The sequence below is a fragment of the Atractosteus spatula genome, chromosome 11 (genome assembly GCF_055471065.1).
Source record: "Atractosteus spatula isolate fAtrSpa1 chromosome 11, fAtrSpa1.hap1, whole genome shotgun sequence".
NCBI classification, from domain to species: domain Eukaryota; kingdom Metazoa; phylum Chordata; class Actinopteri; order Semionotiformes; family Lepisosteidae; genus Atractosteus; species Atractosteus spatula.
The window spans coordinates 47872030-47894205 of record NC_142716.1 but is presented as its reverse complement, the minus strand read 5'-3'; the positions used below and the strand labels follow the sequence as shown (position 1 = coordinate 47894205).

Below are 22176 nucleotides of genomic sequence, written 5' to 3'. Positions count from 1 at the left end.
GCGTGGCAGGGCTGGACATTCTGTTCCACACTTACACCACCCGTTGTGTAAAGGGGTATCTCGTGATCTCAGTTTGAGATGTGCTTCTATGTCCAAAATTAAACGATATTCTGAATGTCTCTGTTACTTTAAATATCACATATGAATGTCTGATCTGTGGAATTACTGTGTTCTCAAGACGTGAGTTCAAACACCAACATTAGTACAAAGCCAAAGGCTTATTAATCCTTAGCAGACTCAGCAGGCGATGTGCTTCAACCGAGATTCGGAAGGGGAAGTGCAGTCGCTGACTCCGCGGGGGACAGCACCGAGAGCACCTGCAGAGACACTGGTGTGGATCGAGAGCAAGTGAAATCTGGAACAGCTACATCCTGGGGGAAGACGAGGGAACAGCTGGAGCAGTTAATCAAATTCCTTGGCTGCTGGCCGGTATAGACTTGACAGTAAAGAATCCTACAAACGCACACATCTGCTCTTCTCTTCCTCGAGACGAGATATAACTGATTCCACCATCGACAAGTGAAAACACAGCCCCTCCGAAGTGCACACAACTCTGTAACTCTCCACTGGAGACACACCGGGCAACACACTCACAGGAACAGGCCACTTCAAAACCGGCTCAGATAATGAGGGCTTTTTTCTCTGCTGAATACCAGTATTCAGCTGGTTCAAAAACACCCACGCAAACTCCGAGCAAACAGGCAAGCCTGGAGCAGCATTTCCACTGCTGCCTTAGTCTTCAGAGACATGAATACAAAGCTGCAGTATTCACAAAGCAGTCATCCAGAGCCAGCTGGAGAGTTCCGTCACAGCAGAGGACAAGCCCCCAGGGGGCGGCAGTGTGCGCGAGGGAATGTCCGCAGGGAAGAGGCCGTGACGACAGCAGCTGTGAACTGGCACACAGGGAGAAGACTGAAAGAGCTGCGCTATCTCCCCAAATCTCGGATCGCCCCGAGATTCAAACTGTTATACCTGCAGAGGTCTGAACATTATCTCTTTATCATCTGAGCTGTACTTGCAGTGCTTTGACACTGTAAATGCTGCCCCATGACAAATTCAATAACTTATCATCTTTGGGTTTTCATACTGTAGGCAGCCTGTGTGTGATTTCTCAAGAAGCTGTCTTGAGTCAGGAAGTATCGGAGAATACATGGCTCAAATTAATGCCTGGATCTCTGAGGAGGGGTGACAAATGTCCTTCTCACCCAGATGACTTATGCAGCGGCACAACCGCCATATGTCATGGTGGTGAAGCACATCCTTTTTTCTGAGGAGGGAAACAAGACAGATCAGCACATGCTATTTGTAAACAGTCCCTCTGCAGCAGTTTCTACATGAAACCTCCACTTCCCCTTCACAGTGATGTGCTGCATGCTGAGGCACACAACAGATAACTATAGTACTCCTTCTGTCCTTAAGAGACTGATGTCAAAACTGAAACAAAAAGGAGAGCCTACAACAATTTGCCTTTCCTTCAAGATTAATTTTCCTTTGCTGATAACAGCACCTCAGCTTTGATCTAAAACGACAAAGAAATCACTGTGCAATATCAACATCCTGTTATTGCAAGGCACTCCACTGCAAAATTAGCAATGCAGGAAAGCAAAGAATTATTGTTGCTTCAGAAATGTTCAAAGTAGCAAATTTCTGCAGAAATACAACAGCAGTTTCATTCTTGAATTAATCATCAGACACACTAAGAGTATTAAAACAATAAGCCAGCATCCTGTGTAGGTTCAAACTGTCTACAAATAAAACTGCCCCAAATCCCTGTCTTCAACCTGCCTCTGCAGATTATGACACCACAGATAAGAACATGTCATATCTCGAGTGGTGTAAAGCGGTACAGTACTTGACTCCTATCACTGCTTTTGCATGAGCTAGTTCAAACGCTTGTATATTCTGATAGCATCTTCTATGGAGAAGCACATTGTCCATGTGAACAGTCTGTTCCCACACTGCAACACCATGGTGCTCATTAATTCAGGTCTAGCACCTTCTCTGAAAACCAGGTAACAGATGGCTTACTTTAAAATGGAGTTTCTGAATTCTCAATGCATTTCCCCCCCAAGCCTCTGCAATCACACACGTCCGCCAATAAAGTAAAAATGCTGCCCCCCCCCCACCACCAAGAAATAATTTACACCCAGATCATGAGCCTGATTAACCTGGGGCAATGTATCTATCTACCGATATTATTTACTGTTAGTACTGTAGTCTCTACTGACCATTGTAACTGAGCACCGAATTCTGTTTTAACGTATGAGCTTTAACCAGACAAATGTCTCCAATGCATACCAGTCTTATCCCAAGACTCTGCGTGTGATTGAAGATACATGTGGGTTAGTCTGCTCTGCACTGACTGGGGTCAGGAAAACATCAGCAACCCAAACCTCCAAGTTTTATTGTTCATCAATTGCTTCTTTATCAGTTCAAGAAGCTGATTCATCAGTGCGTGTTTTTTTTTTTTAAAGAATGCCTCAAAAGCAACTCACATGGAGAAGCCCCTGCCTTTTTTAACATTCCGAAATGTGGTCTCATCCCAGGCAAAGCTGGAACAGGGATCGGCAGCAGTGAATTCCTGAGGCTGTTCTGAAGAGCTGCTAATCCACACAGCAGTGCTGTTATTGGCCATTAAAGCTCATAGCCGAAAGCACAGCTGACAAGATCGTAGCTATGATGCTGGAAGGAGTAAAAAACAACATGCTGGTTCTGCCGGGAACACGCTTGGCATGAATAATGGAGATTACTGGCTTTTACTTATATATAGCAACAACTGCATCAGATTACAGAGTCAAGTGGAAAAAAGAGACAAGATAATGTAATGGGTGCTTCAACATTTACACATCATAGTAATATACACTGTGCTTAAATGAGAAGAAAGAGGCCTTTTAAGTTCAGTAACACAGGGAATCTCTTCAAATAAACCTTAAATACTTAGTAAGTATACTTGGTATACTATACTTAGTAAGTATTTAAATACTTAAATACTTGAACTTATAGCAAAAGAATAATACAGAGTCTTAAGTTTTATTCCGAGGCTGAGATAGTGGCGCTAATTGCAGCTGTGTTATTCATAGCAAGAAACTGCGAACGTGAGAGAGAATTGAAGAATGTTTCAAAGATGAGGCCCAGTAAAGCAGAAATTTCATGAAGGACAGAAGCATACAAAATGTACAACGGAGAGACAAAGAAAACTAGTTCATGGTTTAGTTCCAAGAAAGAACAACATTGAAGATGTTCAGCGCCCTGAATATCTGCCGGCCTGCCCTGCCCTGCCCTGCCTCCGATTACTGCCTTGGCTGCGTTCACAACAGGCTCACAAGAGCTTGCTTTTCTTCAGCTGGCTGGCCTTCTCCCTCACTGTTCAACTCTCTCTCTCTGGTCAAGGGAGAAAACGTGGGCTCATCGTCACAGTCTGGCCATTCTTTCCACTGTAATGTCTGCAATCCTGACCAGGGAGGCACAACACAGACAGCTGCTGTCACCAGAGCCTTTTACTGACAGGCCTGGTCAGAGGAGTGCACAGTCCACACACAGCCCAGCACACCCCGTCCAGCCAGCGGAGCTGTGGCCTGCCACTTCACCGGCCAGCCACGTGCCCTCGAACTGAAGTCAGCACCTGCGAGGACAACCGCTGTCCTGCCCCTTTATCTCTGTAGCTGAACTCATAAGGAAAAAAGAATCAAGTCTCTGAAGTCTCTGCACAGAGAAGCTGAATCAACGCCAGGGAAAATGTGCCTCATCAACATTCCCCCCCCCCTTCCCCCCAAAGTTTTCCTCCTGGCTCCTGATTTGATGCTCTACTTACCAGGGACATCAGGACAAGACCTAGGGACACAGTTTGTACAGACTGCCTTCCTAATGCTAATCATGAATGAGAAAGGACCGCCAGGGATATTTTGGTTTCTTGCCTGGAGTTCCCAACAGATGGGGAGATCTGACAAGATCATTTTTAACGCTCTAATGTCTTTCAGAGTTATTCCTCTACAGCCAGATAGGAACATTTCAGCTTCACTTTTTACTCAGTCTATTAACAAGAAGATAAAAAATGACCCCTTGTATTTGACTTATATTCTTTCTCTCGGGTTCATGCAGTTCACTTATATAACTTTAGAAACAGTGACAAAGTCATAGAAAATCCCAAAACATGATGCGCAACATTTTCCAGAAGTCAGAGGAGTCACATGATTGGCCGACACTGAGTGGATCCATTTTTTAGACCTTTATAAAGCTGTATGTGAAGACACAGGGTTTAGATGCAACTTTCGTGCAAGATTCAGTAACCGAAAACAGCTTTGTGAAAGCAGACATCTCAAAATATTACCCTTGTAAACAGCTGCTAAGACGCATTCTCATATTTCTTTAACTATTTAGCATGGATGCCTATTAATGATGAAAGAATGAAAGCTTTATTACAAAACAAATATCAGGGTTGCACAACCGTAACAGGGTCTGCCTGTTCGCAGATGAGTCCGTCCCCCATTGCCAATCAAACGAATAGACTATGACGGTAATGACCTCCACCCACAATAACTAAAAACAGCAGGCGGCTCATCAGCACAGAGCAGGAAAATCAGTGTATATCTTAACACTAACCACAGCGAGTCCGATATGGTCCTGCACTTCTTAACCTTATCATCGATTGCTGAAATGCTGGTTATTGATGACTGAAAACAATTAGCACTAAAGAAAGAGAAAACTGAGTATTTACAAAGGCACAATGCACTTGTGCAATGGTTTCCAGGGTGGTCCACTTCTGAATCATGACTCAAGAGCCACAGACAAGAAAAACACGGTTAAAAGTTATTTGGCTTTAACAGGAAAGACCGAGATAGAACAAGCAGTGAGAGCCGGAACTACCCGAACTCCTGGACCTGTGTCATCAAGGAGCTACAGCGCTGAGCTTTGCAAAGTAACAAACACAAACGATCACGGCACGCCCGACAGCAGTGCGAGACCCTAAACCAAGGTTTAACTCCTTCTTGAACGGTGCTGCTCCTCTCTGGGAAGAGTTAGAACGTTACTGACCGGGCCAGTTCAGCACTTCCAGTCCCCAGACAAAGAGATCCGTGCTGCAGGCTCTTCTCCTTCCAGTGAAACACAAACCAGCTCTCCATACCGGGCCCCCAGCTCTACGAAAAGAGCGAAGCCCTTCGCTCCCATATCCACTCACCGCCACTCTCTTATCACTCACACTACAGGCTTGCTCCGGCGCAACAGACCTGCACAGACAGCACAGGCATTTAGGGAAGAAACGTTCCCACTCACCGCCATGACCAGCTCGAAAGGGTGTTTGTAAACCCGCACGGGGGACTGGTACTTCTGCACCATGGCTGCAGTATTTCAGGGGCGCCCAATGTCTGCAGGGAAAAGGGGGGAAAAAAAAGATCTGATATGAAGAATTCATTCTATGTAAAAAGAAAACCAGAACAGATATGTATTATTGCAGGGGCTACACGTTTAACCCGAGCAGGCAAGGAAGAAACGCTTCGCAATTAGGCAACGCAGCTCTGGTGGAAAAAGCAGCCGCGGTCAGCAGGAACACGGGAGTACGGGGGAAGCCAGATTCCCAGCAGTGGGAACACGCATCCACAACAAAACCCACCCCCAGTGCCAGAGGTAGAGGAGCTGAGGAGCTGCCAGCCCCAGCACACCGACTCAGCGCCTGGAGTCTGCCTGGAAGCCCGGTCCCGACACCCTCGTCCGCACAGACACAGATCGGTGTTTTCACACACAAGTAAGCGATTCTTCCAAAGACACTGTTTTCTTATGTACTGTCGACCACCGGAAAACCAACAAAGCAAGGAGAGGAGCCGAACTCTCCCGGTCAGAGAGCGGCTGTGTTTGCGAATGTCACCCAGAGAGAAGGGATTTCCACTGATTCAACACTCCTTCCCAAACAACAGGCTATGATTAAGTGTTCCAGGAATGTTTTTTTCTGGGATGGCCCCGCCAACCAGTCACGGCAGCACAGGGAGAGGTCTGCACTGCCTGAGACCGGCTGGTCTCCCACAGGGAGAGGTCAGCACTGCCTGGGACCGGCTCGTCTCCCACAGGGGGTACTGAGACACGGCACAGAGAGAGGCAAGCCCCACCTGCAAGAGAAACCTCCCTCATTCCCAGCCTCGGTCACAGGCGCCATTCCGCTATTTCCATTTCCATCCCATTCTGGGCATTAATGCTACAAATGTCATATTTCTGTAAAGCCGATCTGAAGAAAAACCACACAGCGAAGCACTACAGCAGATCACGTATATTAATGAAGGTTTCCCAAGTAATCCAGGTGTTTGTTTTTAAATTATAAGTTTAACAGTCATATAATAATCAATATAATAAGCACAACAACATATAATAATGCAAATCTAACACAAGGGTTGCACACTGGCACGCACTGCTGCCTCTCCACTCTGGAGCCCTGGGCTCAATTCTGGCCTGGAGAATGTTCTGTGTGGAGTCTGCATGTTCTCTGGGCACTGTGGTGCCCTCCCACCCTCCTAAGTACCAGAAATAGCTTCTTATACCCTCCTAAGTACCTGCAGGTAAACTGCCAGCTCTATAGAGATTGAAGAGGTTCAAGTTTTCAATTAGAAATCAGCCTTTACTTATCTCTATAGAATCATATAGATTATATATTCAGCCGGGGTGGGCTCTGGGACTGCTGCAGTCCTTACAAGGAATAAGACACTTTCCGATATTGGGCGGATAAGAACACAAGAAGTAAAGAAATCTATGCCGGCCTTATCTTGCTCATTGCGTTGCTAATAGCTTATCGATCAGAAAGTCTCATTTAGCCTTTCTCCAAAGAAACACAGGGGCTTTCCTGTGTAGCCGGGCAGATCAAGCCCATTATCCACAACCTGGCGTTACAAAGGAACTTCTCTCGTCCCTACAACTACACAGTTTTAAGGCGACGTCACAATATTTAAACAAAATTCCCTTTTGACATGAGCCCTTCAGTTCAGCTTTCCAAAACTTTCCAGCAAATTTCCAGGTAGCTATTATACAGTACGAGCTCATGGTATGTTAATGCATGCTTCAACACGTGAAGATATGTGTTTAAATATAAGTCTTCTGTGGGCTGCAATTTCCAAAGAATTCGCGCTGCAGTGTGGGTGGAAAGGCTACATAATAATAACAGATGTGCTGATAATACTATAGCAACTGTACATTACATAATTAAGGTAATACGTCAGTTACTTAATTATTATTAAGTATAATTCCTAAACAACCTGCGCTTATTGCAAATACGTCAAAATACCGTGTTTGATGATGACAATAAAACGCTGAATAAGATAGAAAACCGGTCAACGAAGCTCATGCCACTTTTGAAAACCATTTTCCTGCACGAAACCGGAGTTTTTCGCCAACAGAAAAAGAACCCTGCTTGACAATCGCATTTATTGAATCTCAGTTCAAAGCTCCAGTAAACTGCTACTTGTGTGCCTTTTTTAAAACAATATGTAACAGAACAAAACACGACACCTTCCGTCTAGGACTTTTAAAGCTAAACCAGGTCGGGGGTTTTTGTTATGTGGACTTTTTGACATACCCACTCGAAAGTCCTTCAAAATCCGTTCATACTACAAGAGAAAACCTAAAAAAAAGGCGAAAAGACGAGTAACTGAATACGTTACCTATACTGTCATATGATATCTGCGGCTGTTCTCCCCAGCAAAAAAAAATAAATAATAATAATAAAGGAGAAATCCCCGGAACTACGGAAGAGTAAGAAGCTTACCGAGTGGACGACGACTCTTATGATTATTTTTTAAATTCAACTCGCTTCTGCCCTCGCCGCGACAGCAGGCAGCCTGCTTCCCCCCCACCCCCCCCACACAGTGATGTGTACAACACTCAAACTTCAGCTCCCGACCCTGACCACCTCGCCTCCAGCAGCCAGCAGGCCGGACCACACACACACACAGAAATCCCCACGCACACACACACAGAGACAAATCCCCACGCACACACTTCTCGAAGTTCAGGTTCAACGGACAGCGGAGGGGCCGGGGCTTTGACAGCTTGTAAAAAAAAACAAACACCACCACCATCAAGGCTGGTTCCCCGTCTTCCTCTCTCCTGAGACTGGGCTCTGCGTCTGTGTGTGTGTGTCAAAACGAGTCTCTTAGTGTCTCGGAACGACTCATTACGATACGTCTTCACGTCGCCCTGCCGGGACAGAGGGGGGCTCCCGGTGTCGGGACACCATCGGAGAGGTGCCTTCTCCCCCCCCCACCCCCAAAGACAGCGGAGATCCGTCGCCACACGCCTACCTCGACCTGGTTGATCCGCGTCCTCGGGTTGACTTGGGCCGCCAAAGTCTGGTCTTCGTCGGCTCCCACTGTCGCTACCGCCGGCGCATCGTGAGCTCCTGGGCGGTCGGCTCGGCTCAGGCCCCGGGGCGCTCGTCGTCTCTCCCCGACACCAGGCGCGCCAGCATGTCCCCCTCACCGGCGACCGGACGGCTTGTACAGCGGACCCGCAGCCCGTCAGGAGCAGGCGATTTCCACTTTCCTCGTTTGGTGTAAACGCGGCTGGATCGGGGTGAACTAAATCGTAAACATCCTCCTCAAGGAAAACCAGCCCACTGCACCGCGTCACCCTTTCCCAGATCTGAGATCTTCTCTCTCTCTCTCCTCTTCCCCGGCGGTTGGCCTCAGGTCTCGCTTCCGCTCCGCGAGCGCGCTCACGTCAGGCTGCGGAGGCGCGCACGTCCGCCGGAAAGAACGAGGACGTCACAGAGCGCAGCGCGACCTCGCGTGAGGGCCCCAGGCTGGGGTGACAAACGCTCTGGGGATGTTTTTCTACTGTCTACACATTATAATAATCATAATAATTGATCATTCCTTTTCTGGACACTCCACTCAAAAGCGCTTTACAGGTCATGGGGACTCCCCTACACCACCAGCAGTGTGCAGCCCCCACCTGGATGATGTGACGGCAGCCATAGTGCACCAGTACTCTCCCCACACAATAGCTCACAGTAATGAAGACAGTTCAGAGATGGGGATTATTAGGAGGCCATGATTGGTAAAGGCCAGGGGGAAATGTGGCCAGGACGCCAGGGTTACACCCCTGCTCTTTTCGAGAAACACCCGGGAATTTTTAATGACCACAGAGAGTCTGGACCTCGGTTTTACGTCTCATCCGAAGGACATTTTACACTATAGTGTCCCCCGTCACTATATACTGAATGATTAGGACCGACACTGACCACAGGGTGAGCACCCCCTACAGGCAACACTAACACCTCTTCCGGCAGATTCTTAGTTTTTTCCCAGGAGTCTCCCATCCAGGTACTGGCCAGGCTCACACCTGCTGGGCTTCAGTGGGCTGCCAGGGGTGAGCTGCAGGGTGATATGGCTGCTGGCCTTTCATTATTCACCTTCACTGCAGCCTGCACTCCTTTGCTTCTCAAAATATAACCTCTCACCCCTTATCGGAATCACCAAAGAAGGTCAATTCTCCAAGCCTAAGATGAACCATAACAATGGAATGAAAGATACGGGATTAAGTTTTATTTTAATTTCACAGTAAAATTAAGAACACATGGAAAAATACACTTTTCTATATTTATACATTTAATTGGTCTGTAGAATTAAGAATACATGAAGAATTACACATATTTATGAGTTTACATTGCAATACATGGGCTTGATAATACAAAATTAGTTGTACTTACATGCATGTGTTTAATTTTTGTTTTGGATGATTTGCTTTATAAAACATCCAGCCTGACTCGCTCTACCAGAAAGGGCATCCCACACCCCAGGTTAAGAACCACTGACCTAGATAATATTGTTTTATTCAGTCCCTGCACTCTGCAGATTCCTCGTGGGAGTTATTATCCTCCCACGGTGTTTAGCTTTATTTAGCTTAATAAATGTTTTTAAAAAGGCCCCCCGCAAGGTCACTTGAAAAAAAGTTTCTGGTGTGTACAGAACAATCTCCTTCCTCTCGGTGTGAATGTAAGGACAAGACGTGTAGTGCTCAGAAAGCCGTATGCCAACTCAACTCGGTTCCTGGCCAAGTGCTTTCCCTCAGGCTCACGTGCTCGGTAAACAAGGCAGCCTTGTGAATGGGGCAGGGTGCCGCAGCCTGTCAGGCCGACCAATGGGGACGCAGCAGTGCTCTCCTGACTGTCCACCCCCAGCTCTGCACCGCACGCGATGGCCTGCCTGTTTACAGGAGTCACCCCCCCACAGCCTGCTCTGCGCAATCGGAAAGCCAGAGGGACTGAGACACCATAGGGTTTTTTTTCTATTGTCATAATATAAATAAACCCCCCCCCAGAGACAGAGATGCATTCATGTGACTTTGTCCTACTGTCATGAAATCGGAAACCCAGACACAGAGATGCGTTGAAAGGGTTTTTGTTTTCTTTTCTATTGTCACACGAAAAGCTGGCAACTGATCCTTCACAAGCCATGCAGCAGCTGGAGGGAGAAGAGGCCAGAATGGCGTCATTCAGTCCCTCGCTTACAGATCTCTTTCCCTTGAGGGCGTGCCTAGTGACAAAATACCGTCAGCCTGGAAGAATAGGATTCATTCTGTAAAAATCTAAATCAATTGTCTTTGAGTCTGGGTTCACACAAAGGACATTGCCACCTGATGCTCTCCTCTGTCACGTAACACAAACATCCAGTTATATTAAGCCACAGATAAAAAACAAGTTGAATTGAAATGCCTTTCATTTTACTATGGGGGAAAAAATGTCTTATGATCCCAGGAAAGGTGACAGAGGTTGAATGATTTGACTCTTATCAGGAGGGCCTTACGGAATTTGCAGGAAGATATCGAAATCACGAAAGCATGAAGCCGCTGATCTATTAGGAGACAAAACAGGAATGAAGTTAATGTTCTGTTGTTTTTTTCTACAAGGTTTAGAATAGGTTCTGTTTGAAGAGAAAGAGGGGTGTGTTGCTTGTGGAGCAAAATGCCAGTGAAAGCAAGCCTGTTTGTTGAGTACTTAAATATCAGAGCAGTTTCATAGCTGGAGGCAGGATGAATTGAACACGAAAATGCAAAACGTATTTAATACACATAAGATGCTAATCCAGAGCCTTGGGTTCAGCAATAAAAGATGCCAGGAACATAGGTATTATTTAAATTCATTCAACACAAGTACACAAAAATCTTGAAACCCCATCACATATTTGGAAAATGTCCTGCTACAGCCCAGCTCAGCTTCTATCGTCTTGACACAGTTTGACACAGGTGCAAGCAAATTTGTACAGGTGCCAGAATAGGATGTTTCTTATGCTGTATCAAGAGAGCTGTGATACAGTTTGACCTTTTTAATGTCAAAGTCCAAAAGGTACATGAAAGGCCCAAGTTATGGTCACTGTCAAACACTTACCCTGTCCTGTCCTACCACTACACAGGATATAGCAGTACAGCACTGGCTCTAATAATCATTTACAACATTGGCTCAATTCCAGATCCTTAATTATAATAGAGAATCCAATGAATAAACTTTAACTTATCTTTCTTGTTATAACTAACTGCTCTTTCAGAACAGTTGAGTATTATTTTAAGGTGTAAAATACAACTCACTTATCAATGCGTCCTATGATATACTTAGTTTAATTACTCAAATAGTTCATGCTATCTTTATAGATTTGCATTATACAACCATTCAACTTTAGTTGTTCATTTGCCTGTTCAATAACAGATCTCAATAAAACTGAACTCAGCAATTGTGACTCATAGGTGGAACTCACACCAGAAGTATCATTCTAACAGGATAAGACACTAGCACAACCATTGAGGTCAATCGCTGTGTAATCTCTGAGGTTAAGAACACAACGTTGTGGCACAGCTTCTGCCTGTTCTGAGAAACAGTCATAGTCTGAAAATTAAAAGAGCTCTTCTGTAAGGGCCTGACCTAGCCACTTGTCTAGTTCAAACCCTATCAAGAGCAAGAAACATTAAACATTACACCCCTGGTATCCTTATACTAATGAATTAGATTCATTTACAAATGCCTTCAAATTACTGATCCTTAATCCATTCACTTGGCACAGTACCATGGGACTATGGAAAACAAATTGGAGTCAAATCCCATTTTTGTTTCTTGCTAATTTGCAAATAAAATGATTGTTTCAGCCAACAGTTCTATTCCGGAAATCCTGTCCCATTAGGTCATTTACTTTCCAGAAACCTTCTTTAAGTAGTTTCAGGCCTGCATCACAGACTCATCTAATTTGAATTTGAAATTAAAACATTTCTCCCACATTAGTCCCAGTTGGGTCAAATTTGAGCCTTGAAAAACTGTTTTTCATCCAGTTCTGAGCCACCTCTGCTACTCTGGGCCACATGAATTTAAGAGCATTATTTATTTTTATGCCAAAGAGGAAACACGAAGTTGACTGTTTCATCTCTAGAAATGAGGAAGGAATTTCTTAAGAAATCATGTGCGAATTCATTCTTCATTTGTTAAATAATGGTTCCCCATTTCCTGAAAAAGATACAGATAGGTCAGGGAATCCACAGACGTGCAGTACCACTGCACACCTGATGAGATGGAGAAACCGCATCACCAGATTAACTGGGGGGGATTCTAGGGGGGTTAGATGGTTGAAACCAAGACTAGAATTTAGGCAAGATGACTGGATTAATACCCATAGTCTTACAAACAGTGCCATGTGTTCTTCAATTACCAAGAAGTCAGGATGTTTGTGTAACGTGTCACAGGGAGGACAGCACCATGCACCTGGTCACCTTGCTAGAACATTCATTGCGGAAATTCTCATTCAAAGGGAGGAGGAAGCAACCTACAGGCCTGCCAACAATCACTTACAGACATGCAATCTAATCTTGGGAGATCTCCCATTCCAGTACTGACCAGTCCCATGCCTCACGCAGCTTCCAGATCTCCCCAAGGAGATCGGACCGGAAGGCAGCAGTGCTGCCGTCACGACCCGTAATGGCTGCCCGAGAGCGGATGGGGGTTAGCAGCTACAGGGCAGATCCAGCTCAGGCTTTTCTCTTGACAGGAAACATGGGCCTGCAGTAGAGCACCTGGATGCAGACCTTCCCCAGCCTCAGGAGGCAGACTTCAAAGCCGACGGACACAGAAGGAAGGCCGCAAATGACAGAAGGCCGTCTGACCCATCGAGCTAGTGCGATTGCTAGTTTAACGAGGATCCCAGCAAGCCATTTCTCGGAAAAGGACAGCGACAGCCACAGATGCACAAGCCTCCCTCCCATGAGTCTCTCTTTGCTTGCATGGCCAAAGGAGATAAGCAAATTCAACCCCACCTTACCCAACTGAAACTTAATATAGAAGTAACCCTCCCCAGTCTTTTTCTGCCACTGTTTCCAAAGTTTAGCATTCTTCCCCTATACAAACTGAAGTGACCCAACCATATATATCCTCTTTAGTGGGATCAATTATCCTTAATGGAAGCAGGCCATTATGTAAGGAAAAGCCCCCAGATTAACTATGCTAATAATAGCTTTGAAAGTTCAGTTTAGAGGACCAAATTAAACTCGACAATTAGGCAACTGCAAAAGACAACCAATGCAAAGTTTATTCATACACACATCAAGCTGGTGGAACAGGTAATAAAAGCACACAAGTTTATTACAAAACTGAAAAGGGCAGACTAAGCCCACAGATAATATGGAAATCAGGAAGTTCAACATTGCAAAACCTGTTTCAATTCAAAACATTTTTAGGAAGACAAGCAGCTGTACTAAAACAGTCAAATGTGGGTCAAGAGAATTCCTTCTTCCAAAGGCACAGTAGGAAACTATACTGATCTAGCAGGAACCAGTTTTTTTTTTAATAAAGAACAGGATACACTGTTTATCTTCCTTACATGAAAAGGCTTGGGACAAGGGATATTTACTTAAACCGACAAATATAAATATAACGAAACCTAGGATCTACTAACTTCAACTGAGCTTTTCTGTCTACCTCAGCATCAGTAATACAAAACTTCACACAATTTCGGCAAAAGAGGCAACTGGACTGAAGTAATATTTTAAATGTCTAATAGCTTGAGATGGATTCTATCCCGCCTGGCCTGAGCATTATGTCCATAACATTGGGTTTTGCCTTCTGCTCAGCAGCTGTCCACAGGAATGAGGCTGAAGGAAATACTGCATTTTCTGACACAGGGCACCTGTTCACTTCTACAATTATGCAACATGCTTTCAGCCAATAACTGTGGTGTTAGCTGGAAACAGATTGGTCTTAAGCCAACCATGCATCGAGAGCTAGACCTAAAGTCCATGTGTATGAGAAACACCTAGAGAAAGTGGCACAGTACTTCTGTTACCTCACCAGGGAGACGCCCCAGAAGCAAGACAGTTAAAAAAAAATAAACGGAAAGACTGTGTGCGTGTTCTTCCCAGACATTGAGAGAAACCCACTTTATGTCCCTGCGCTCTTTAGAGTTAAGAGGTTTTACAGACTCCTAGTGCACGTTAATAAAAGGCGTCACAGTTCCTGGGGGATAACGCGCATACATTGAACTCATTCATAGATTGTAGTCTGGTTTAAGGACATCCTATTCAACTAATCTTACATTACTATAGTACAATACCCCTTCCACTTAATGGCATTTAGATGCAAACCAGCAAAAAGAACATAGGACTGGGATGTTACTCATCAGTTTGTGTATCAGCTTGGTGCCAATGTGTAGCCTTGAATAGAAGTGCAATTGTCACCATTGCAAAACCAGAAGCCAAAATACTAGAAAGGGAACAACAGCAAAAAGAAACTCCACTTCCCGTTCTGTAAATGAAGAAACATTTCCAGTCTAGTTCCCTCTTTTGAGTTCAATACAGCATTTGTATACGGGTAAAGACAAGACTTGTTAAAAACAGTCACAGCCCATTGGTCATCGAGTGATCATCCTTCTAACGCTCATGTCGTATCCTCCGATACAAACTGCAGTCGAACAGGTTCTTTCCACCAACACTGGAAGTCCCAAGCAGGGTTCTGCACAGCTGCCAGCCTATATTACCAGGAACCGGTTTCCAACAAGACCCAGGTGTAATTGCCTGTAGAGAAGTGGAAAACAAGCAATTTTGGTTAGATCAAGAACTAAACATCTGAAAAAGAAACAAATGTTTTTAAAAATGACTATTTACACCACCCACCCAGTTATCCATTTTAAAGTAATCTACAATAAGAACTGGCTGATTTAGTTCCATGAAAAAAAAAATCACACTACCATGACACCAGAAAGTAGAAGATAATGCGCTTTAAATCAGGGGTTCAAACTCAGTTCCCACAGGCCCTCACATCATCCAAGATCCGTTACACAGTTGGTCTAATCAGCAGCACTGCTGTAACACTTCTAGCCAGGCGTTTCGTGCCTTTAAATGAAGTTAACGTTTTGAGTAATCGACTGCAAAAGATCTTAAAAACCACCCTCTTCCTCCAGGAAAATAATTAGGTTAGAACATAAACCAGAAGACACCAGGCCCCCTAGGGATCAAGTCCAAGACCTCTGCCTTAGAAGCTAAATGCTGTTCCTTCTCCAGGAATTGAAATCTACAGGAGAGCCGTGTATCCAGTCAGACTTGCTTAACTTTGAGTAACAAAGCTCCCCATCTTTTTACAGCTGGCAATTTAAAAATATCCGAAGTGAACTACTGCCATCTCTCTCACTGGGTAAAAGCAGAGAGAACCGAATATTCAGAGTACAGTACCCAAAGACATTAGAGTTTGCACACAAAACAGCATAGCTGCCCAAGTTGAATAATTAACCCCACTTGCAAACATGGGTGAAACAAAAGAGCAGATTGCCAACCTCCAGCACCACTGCCATTTGACGCCACTGCCTTCAATATTTGCATGTGTGAGTAGGTGTGGTGCTGTTGGCAGGAGTTAGCAGAAATGATCCAGAAGAGACTAGCATTCAATTGACATTTCCCCTTCCCACAGCAAAACGAAACTTTAACCCAACTAGGCACATCTTTTTTAAAATAAAAGATATTAACCCATGCATGTAAATCCATTTGTAATGCACTAGTAAAGTGTCTCCCCCTCCTTACATGGTTTTCCCCAAAAAGAATTTAAAGGGCTTTTAAATTCAGCTTAATGGAAAATTAATGGGATGGTCAGATTTTCCCTGACATTTCAGGGAAAATGAAAGAAGCCCTAGATGTACATCTTGCTGTGTTTTATTTTTTTTTTTAGTTTGCATTTGCCCATCTCCCTTTAGCAGTCCCTGAGTTTTCGACTGCTTCCTATTTGAAGGAGACTCATCACCCTTTAGATTTAGAATGATCGACTATTTCAAACACATCACACAGCTCCATTCCATTGAGAAGTTATGTTTGGTACTCGTATTCCCAGTCAAATATCGATGAAAATAAACAGCTCAGGATTAAATTGCTGCAGAACTTATGGAGTCCCTGCGAAATTAAGCGAAAAAGCAGCTTGGGCACCGCCTTGCGTTTTTAACTGGGGAAAGGGAAAAATCAGCTTACGACACTTTTAAAGGGCCATCATGTGATTTAAAACAAACACTGCAAACAAAAGAGGCCTAAATATCTACAAATCCTTGTTAATGCTGCCATTGTGAGAAGTGTTTAAAGTAGTGTGTGCAGTATTATACATGAGCATCAAAGAGCTGACTGCATGCTCACACCTGCTACTGCCAGAGTACACTACCCTGGTATAATCTAGGTCAGGGGCTGGCTACAGTATACATGGCTAACCCTGACAAACAGGGCCAGCAACACAGTAGCCATTTCCCCAGACCAAATTAGATTATGTTAAACAAGCCACTTAACTTAAGCCACTTAGGAGGAAAAATGATTAAATCCAGAAATACCTTTCGCCCTCTGCCTACACTCCTGAAGGAGAAATGCTTTTTTTTCTAGGCAGCTCAAACCTGTATCGGTGAACACCAGCACTATATCAAGCTGCTATGGTGTCCCACGTACTACTTCAGATAAAGAATGATGCTTCTTCAGGTCATCAGAGGTTGAGGATGGATGCAACTTACTCACACAGAAACAGGTTCTTACCAACATGCATAAAGGACAGGTGCAGAGGGCTTTAGGGCAGCCAGGTTTTCTTCAATATCAGGAACTTGTCTTTCAGAGTTCCAGAAACAGAGTCTGTAAGTTGAAGAGCAGGTCACACATTATGCACGTTTTAATTACAATGAAATGTGCATCCTAACGAAGTCTGTTGAGGCAAAGTCTGGCAGCGAGCACCACAGCTCAGTATTTCCATCCCAACAGGCTACAACAGCTGCAAGTGATCAGTACTTCACACTAAGATCCATGACAACACACCTTGCGGGCAGACGTAACACGGGATATTAAGGCACAAAAGGAGAGCCCCAGTAGACAGCCTCCTGCCTAGGAGACCTGGGTCTGTACGATTAACTCCATCATGCCCTGAACCAGAGAAATAGCCTGGCAGCAGCTGGAACAGCAGGAAAGCACATGACACAGTTAAGGGAATAACAGAAGACATCCCCCCCCCAAGACGACATGGTCATAAAATAACATCCATACAGTCAGGGATGGGGGAGATTGATGTCAAACCCTCCTTACCAAGGGCACCAAAAATGCACCATCCCCAACGTACCAAACATTCGTTGCACAGCACCAGATTTTATGAATGAGGTGCAGAGGCAGGAATTTTGGAGAAGATCAGTGTTGAAAACGGCATGCTTCTCTTGACACTTGAGAAACCTTACCTTTATTGAAAGCAACCAGCGCCGCCTGCTGGGACGACACACGTACGACACGTCCTCGCACAGTGACGGTACACGCGGTGTGTCTTGCTGGGGGGTTTTCTTGAAAAACGCGGCGAGGCCGGTGGGGACCTGTGAAAGCGACACCCTTGTGAAGATTCAGATTGCACAGGCGGTCCGTCGGTAAAGCAAAAAGGTTTTTACAAGTCGAAATCTCGTCTCGGTAGAAGAGTCCAGCTCGAAAATAAAACAAAACCATCCACTTTAAAATGAGACCTATTGTACACACGCAAGACGTGTAAACTCACCCCTTGAACGATTTCGGCCAAAGTAAAAGTGACCTAAAGGCACGTGAAGAACTAAGAGCGACGCGCGCACACACAAACACGACAAACAGAAACTCACCGCATGATTTAAGTCCACCAGTTTCCAAGCTCAGAGCTGCAGAACCCGCCACCCTCCCGTGCATCCGAAGGAGCTAGTTTAGCCCATTGTCCTTGAGAGGACACAGCGTACAGAGTAGTCTGGGTTTTTTTTAGCACTCATGCTTCCCGTGGTCTAGCTATACCCACAATTAAACACGAATGTCCTTCTCGAAAGAACAAAACACCCATATTCCTTCCAATTCCCCCCCCACCAAACCCTCGGAAAACTAACAGCATACTTAAACCACCCTACTCGCATCTTCAAACAACTCCTCTCCCTATAAGCACCTCACTTCCGCGTAATTTGCTAGGAGACGGCGGCTCCTATTGGCTGTTACCTCAGCCAATAAAAGGACAGAAAGCAGATCACGTGTATCCCGGGCCCGGAAGGGGGGGGGGTTGGCTCATTAGTGTTAAAAGATGCACAGGTTTTATTACCTTTTCTAACGCCCGTCTTAAACAGAGCTCAATAGACATGGGGGTGGAAACGGAGGTCAATTCGTTCCTGAACAGCAAATCAAAATACTGCCTAACCCAATCTGCTTGTTAAGGATCCTTCTTCACCCTTACGAAGGGAAAAGGTAATGAAGTAAGAGAGTCGTTAAAACACCCCTGCGCAAACCTCCACATCCATGATCGGAAAGCCACTTCTTCCCGGTAAACGGCACCACCCTCCTTCTGAAAACAGATTTTTAAAATCCACTTCCAGTTATTGTTTATGCTCCTGGAACCCCGTTCGGATCACCTGATCGCGTTCAACAGGGCTGCGTGAGTCACGTGTTAGAGCCCCGGTCCGGGTGTGACTCTTGTGCCTCTATCCCAGGACTGAAGACCTTAGTGTTAGCGGCAACCGCACCCGAAGAGAGAGGAGAGGCAGTCCCGTTGTCTAAGTTTAGCCAGTAATTAGCTGACTTACTTCATTAGGGGCTGAGATACTGCAGATTGAAAACCCACAGACACGCCAACCGTTCCCGACCAGGACTGGACAATCTTGTCCTAGTGGACAATGGTATCTGCAGGTTCTCATCTCATCAAATCTCTTATCTACCCAATTGATCTAATTATTGTCTTAACAGGTGATTAACGCCTTTTCCTGGTTCTTTGGGCCATGAAGATGTAAGCAAACCTACAAAACCATCTGTTCAGCTCCTGAGTTCTGAACAGCTCATACAGCCACAGATAAGCTGAGCAGCTGGAGAACTATTGTGACACACTATTGATGGCAGTGATACATACATACAGAAATTCACTGACCGAGGTCAGATATATATGCTCCTGGGTTACAGGTGATCCCTAACACAGTGCTTTTTTACAAGGGAAATGAATAGGCAATTTGGATTGCTTCCCTACAAAAGGGATTTTTAATGCTGTTAGTGTTTTGTTTTAGTTGGACGGTGTATATCCACATAACATTTTTGTTTTCTGCATCTCAATCAATTGACAAACTGCTGAATGCAGGGGAGCATTAGTGTTTCAGCCGTTTCTATTCAATCAGACTTCACAAGCAAACAGAACCCAGACCTTAATACCTAATCCCACTATCTCATTATTATTTCTCTTTCCTCTTGCTCGCAATGGGCTTTAATGCACTAGGGTGGCCATACATTTTGCTTAAAATCCACTTTTCATAATTTGCATTTTAAAGCAAGTGCTTTCCATGTTAATTAACTGCCATCCTATTAATCAAGTAATGCGATGCTCTGAGGGGCAACTCCAATATGTTCTAATTAACCCTAAATTACAACAGGGCTTCTGCAATGCTGTTGCCTAATTGATTTTGCAGTTATGGATGAACTATTGTACGTGTGCTACATTCGAAGAACCAGACAGAAGGGCTAATCATGTGCAATAATCAATATTTGAAAAAAAAACATTAAAATGGTATTTCTAAGCAAGTGATTGGTAATTAACCTTTCCCTGGGCTTGTTACAGACAGCCGTTCTGTTGCGCAAACAAGACAGTGCTTAAAGATTTCCAGCAGGTGTCGCTAGTAGCTTTACCTTCCTAGAAGATAACCCTAAAGGTCTGCTTCAGCTGTAGACCACACTTGCTCTCAAAACTCCGTTCACAGTAGGGAAGAGAAGTGAGTCAGGACCCCCACCCTCACTGAGGGTTACACTATTTCTTTTCTCTTCTGGCTGGGGAGGGAGTGGGTCCTTTAGGATTACTGGAAGTATGCAATTCTAAAGGGTAGTTCATTTTCTCTTCTGCTGCGTATTTATAGTCTGTGCTGCAATGTAACATAACATCAGCAATACTCTAGTCAGTCATTGTACAGTCTCGGCGGGTTTTAGTTATGATTTTTATGCTTGTGATTTTTGCTAGTGCCCAGGTCTGCTCAAAGTGTACAATCTGAGAACAATGTGAATTCCCGAGATCCCCAGAAGGTACAGGCCACTCAGCTGTCTCCTGGCAGATGACCTTTAACCTTTCCCTAGACCCGTAAGCCCCAGGAGCCCTGCTGCAGAAGACCCTCATGAAAGAGATGCTGCTGCCAGCCTGGGCGCCATGGAAACGTGAGAAGCTCCAGTGGCGCTTGGTGAGTGATGACTAGAGAGAGCTGCAGCTCCAGGGAGACAGCCCCTCTCCAGCAACGTGCTCATGACTCGCTGTCTTCTGCACTCACCCCGCAACCCTGCGACCTCACCTTAGAGCTGCTGTCATCAGTGCCCTTTTACACGCAGACTGCATGACTGTTCAGACCTGCTGCCAGATACTGCTCTTTCCAAATGAAGAGTCAAACAAATCAGTGTGGTGCTCCCCAAAACCCTCTCTGGTTCAACAACCTAACCAATTATGAAAAGCATATTTCTATGCTATGGTGCATTGCAGCAGCAGCGTTTTTGCACAACTACACCACAAACTTCTGTATTTACTTCCCCCAGAAGATCAGAAAACCCTCAACAGGTCAGTTTCTTGAGAGGTCTGCCTTTGTATTGATTCATCCATTATTAATTCAAGCAAGCAGTAATTTAAAAAAGATATGTCTAATAGATTCAGATGCTCCGTGGCATACATTTTCAAATACTGTGCGATCTTTCTTGCATTTTTCATTTTTTCTCTGTCCATACACAGACATGCACTGAAACAATTACCCCCCCCCCCCCCAACACACCTCCCCCACACACACACACACAACTCCCACAAACACCTACACACTGACACATGGGCTGCATCTCGTCTTCTCAGTGCTGTGCGAGTTTGGCAGAAATGGATGGGCAGAAAACAGCAAGGAACATCCTTGTTAATATTTAAAACCCTTAGAAGCTGGACCCACAGGGCAGCGTCTGCAGTGTGATGTTGCTTTGTTATTGATACACAAAAGAAAGAGGTCTGTCAAGCTCTTCTGCAGACAACCATGAGGAAAGCTTTAAAGACATCAGTCTGAGAGCTCCAGCAGTTGAAGGAGTAGCTTAATGTCCCAACAGAAGAGTGCCAGCAATGCAATTGTGCGGCACGAGAGAGATGTGTTCATCTCACCCTCTCTCCTGCCCTTGGGAGATGTACTGTACATGGTGGCTTCTATTAGTGCTTCTGCCACTGGTGCAAGCCTCTTTCGCTGGAGCGACTATAGGCAGCACATGCATTGCGACTGGTATTTTAATGACAGACTCTGAACAGCTCAACTGTATTCTCACAACAGGAAGCAAGCTCTTGCTTCTCCTACGGCAGTTGACATTATGATAAATTGTCTCAACTCTCTGGTTTTGAAAGAGCGCCCAAGAGACCGATGGAGATAGCAGAGGCACACAGTCCCTCTCTCATGTTGCTGGCTGTGTGAGGAATTTAATTTAGTAATCTTTGGAGGCAATGTGACAGAAGGCAGGTTTAAAGAGAACCAGGTCCTGACAGCAATCTCGGTCAAACTAATTTACAGATAACCTGATTTTTTTTCCCTCTGCATTCATGAAATTGGAAACTTATGAAGACAAATGTTCTTTTTTGCTGCACCCACACTCACTGACAATAAATCTGTAGGAAGAAGAGAACATGCAAGTGTGATATTGTGTGGTTTTGGTTCCAATTTCACATTAAAAGAAAGCAGTCTTGTATGAACTTGATAGTGATAGAAA

The 22176-nt window shown here is 44.9% G+C and overlaps 1 protein-coding gene, 1 long non-coding RNA gene and 1 other non-coding gene across 6 annotated transcripts in view; all 3 read right to left on the bottom strand.

Annotated features, from left to right (window-relative positions):
* The window catches only part of LOC148824232 (SEC14-like protein 1), a 34048-nt gene extending 25404 nt beyond the window's left edge, over positions 1–8644 (bottom strand). The window contains exons 1-2 of one of the 4 annotated variants that reach the window (XM_088926817.1): positions 8277–8644; positions 5272–5363 (exon numbers count right to left, since the gene is read on the bottom strand). In XM_088926817.1, the coding sequence (XP_088782943.1) occupies positions 5272–5334 (63 nt within the window). In that variant the 5' untranslated portion in view covers positions 5335–5363; positions 8277–8644. Of the gene's footprint in view, positions 1–5271; positions 5364–7637; positions 7656–7741; positions 7763–8276 lie in introns of those variants that run through there. The other 3 variants (XM_088926814.1, XM_088926815.1, XM_088926816.1) reach the window with 3 other exon arrangements.
* A 4871-nt stretch (positions 8645–13515) lies between these two features.
* LOC148824230 (uncharacterized) lies at positions 13516–18362 on the bottom strand. Its single transcript, XR_016093757.1, has 3 exons — positions 18084–18362; positions 17682–17810; positions 13516–15018 (listed from the first exon to the last, which is right to left on the bottom strand). It is a non-coding gene; the product is annotated as an uncharacterized LOC148824230 (long non-coding RNA).
* On the bottom strand, positions 16564–16732 carry LOC148824231 (small Cajal body-specific RNA 16). The gene has a single exon (XR_016093810.1).
* Positions 18363–22176: the final 3814 nt, after the last annotated feature.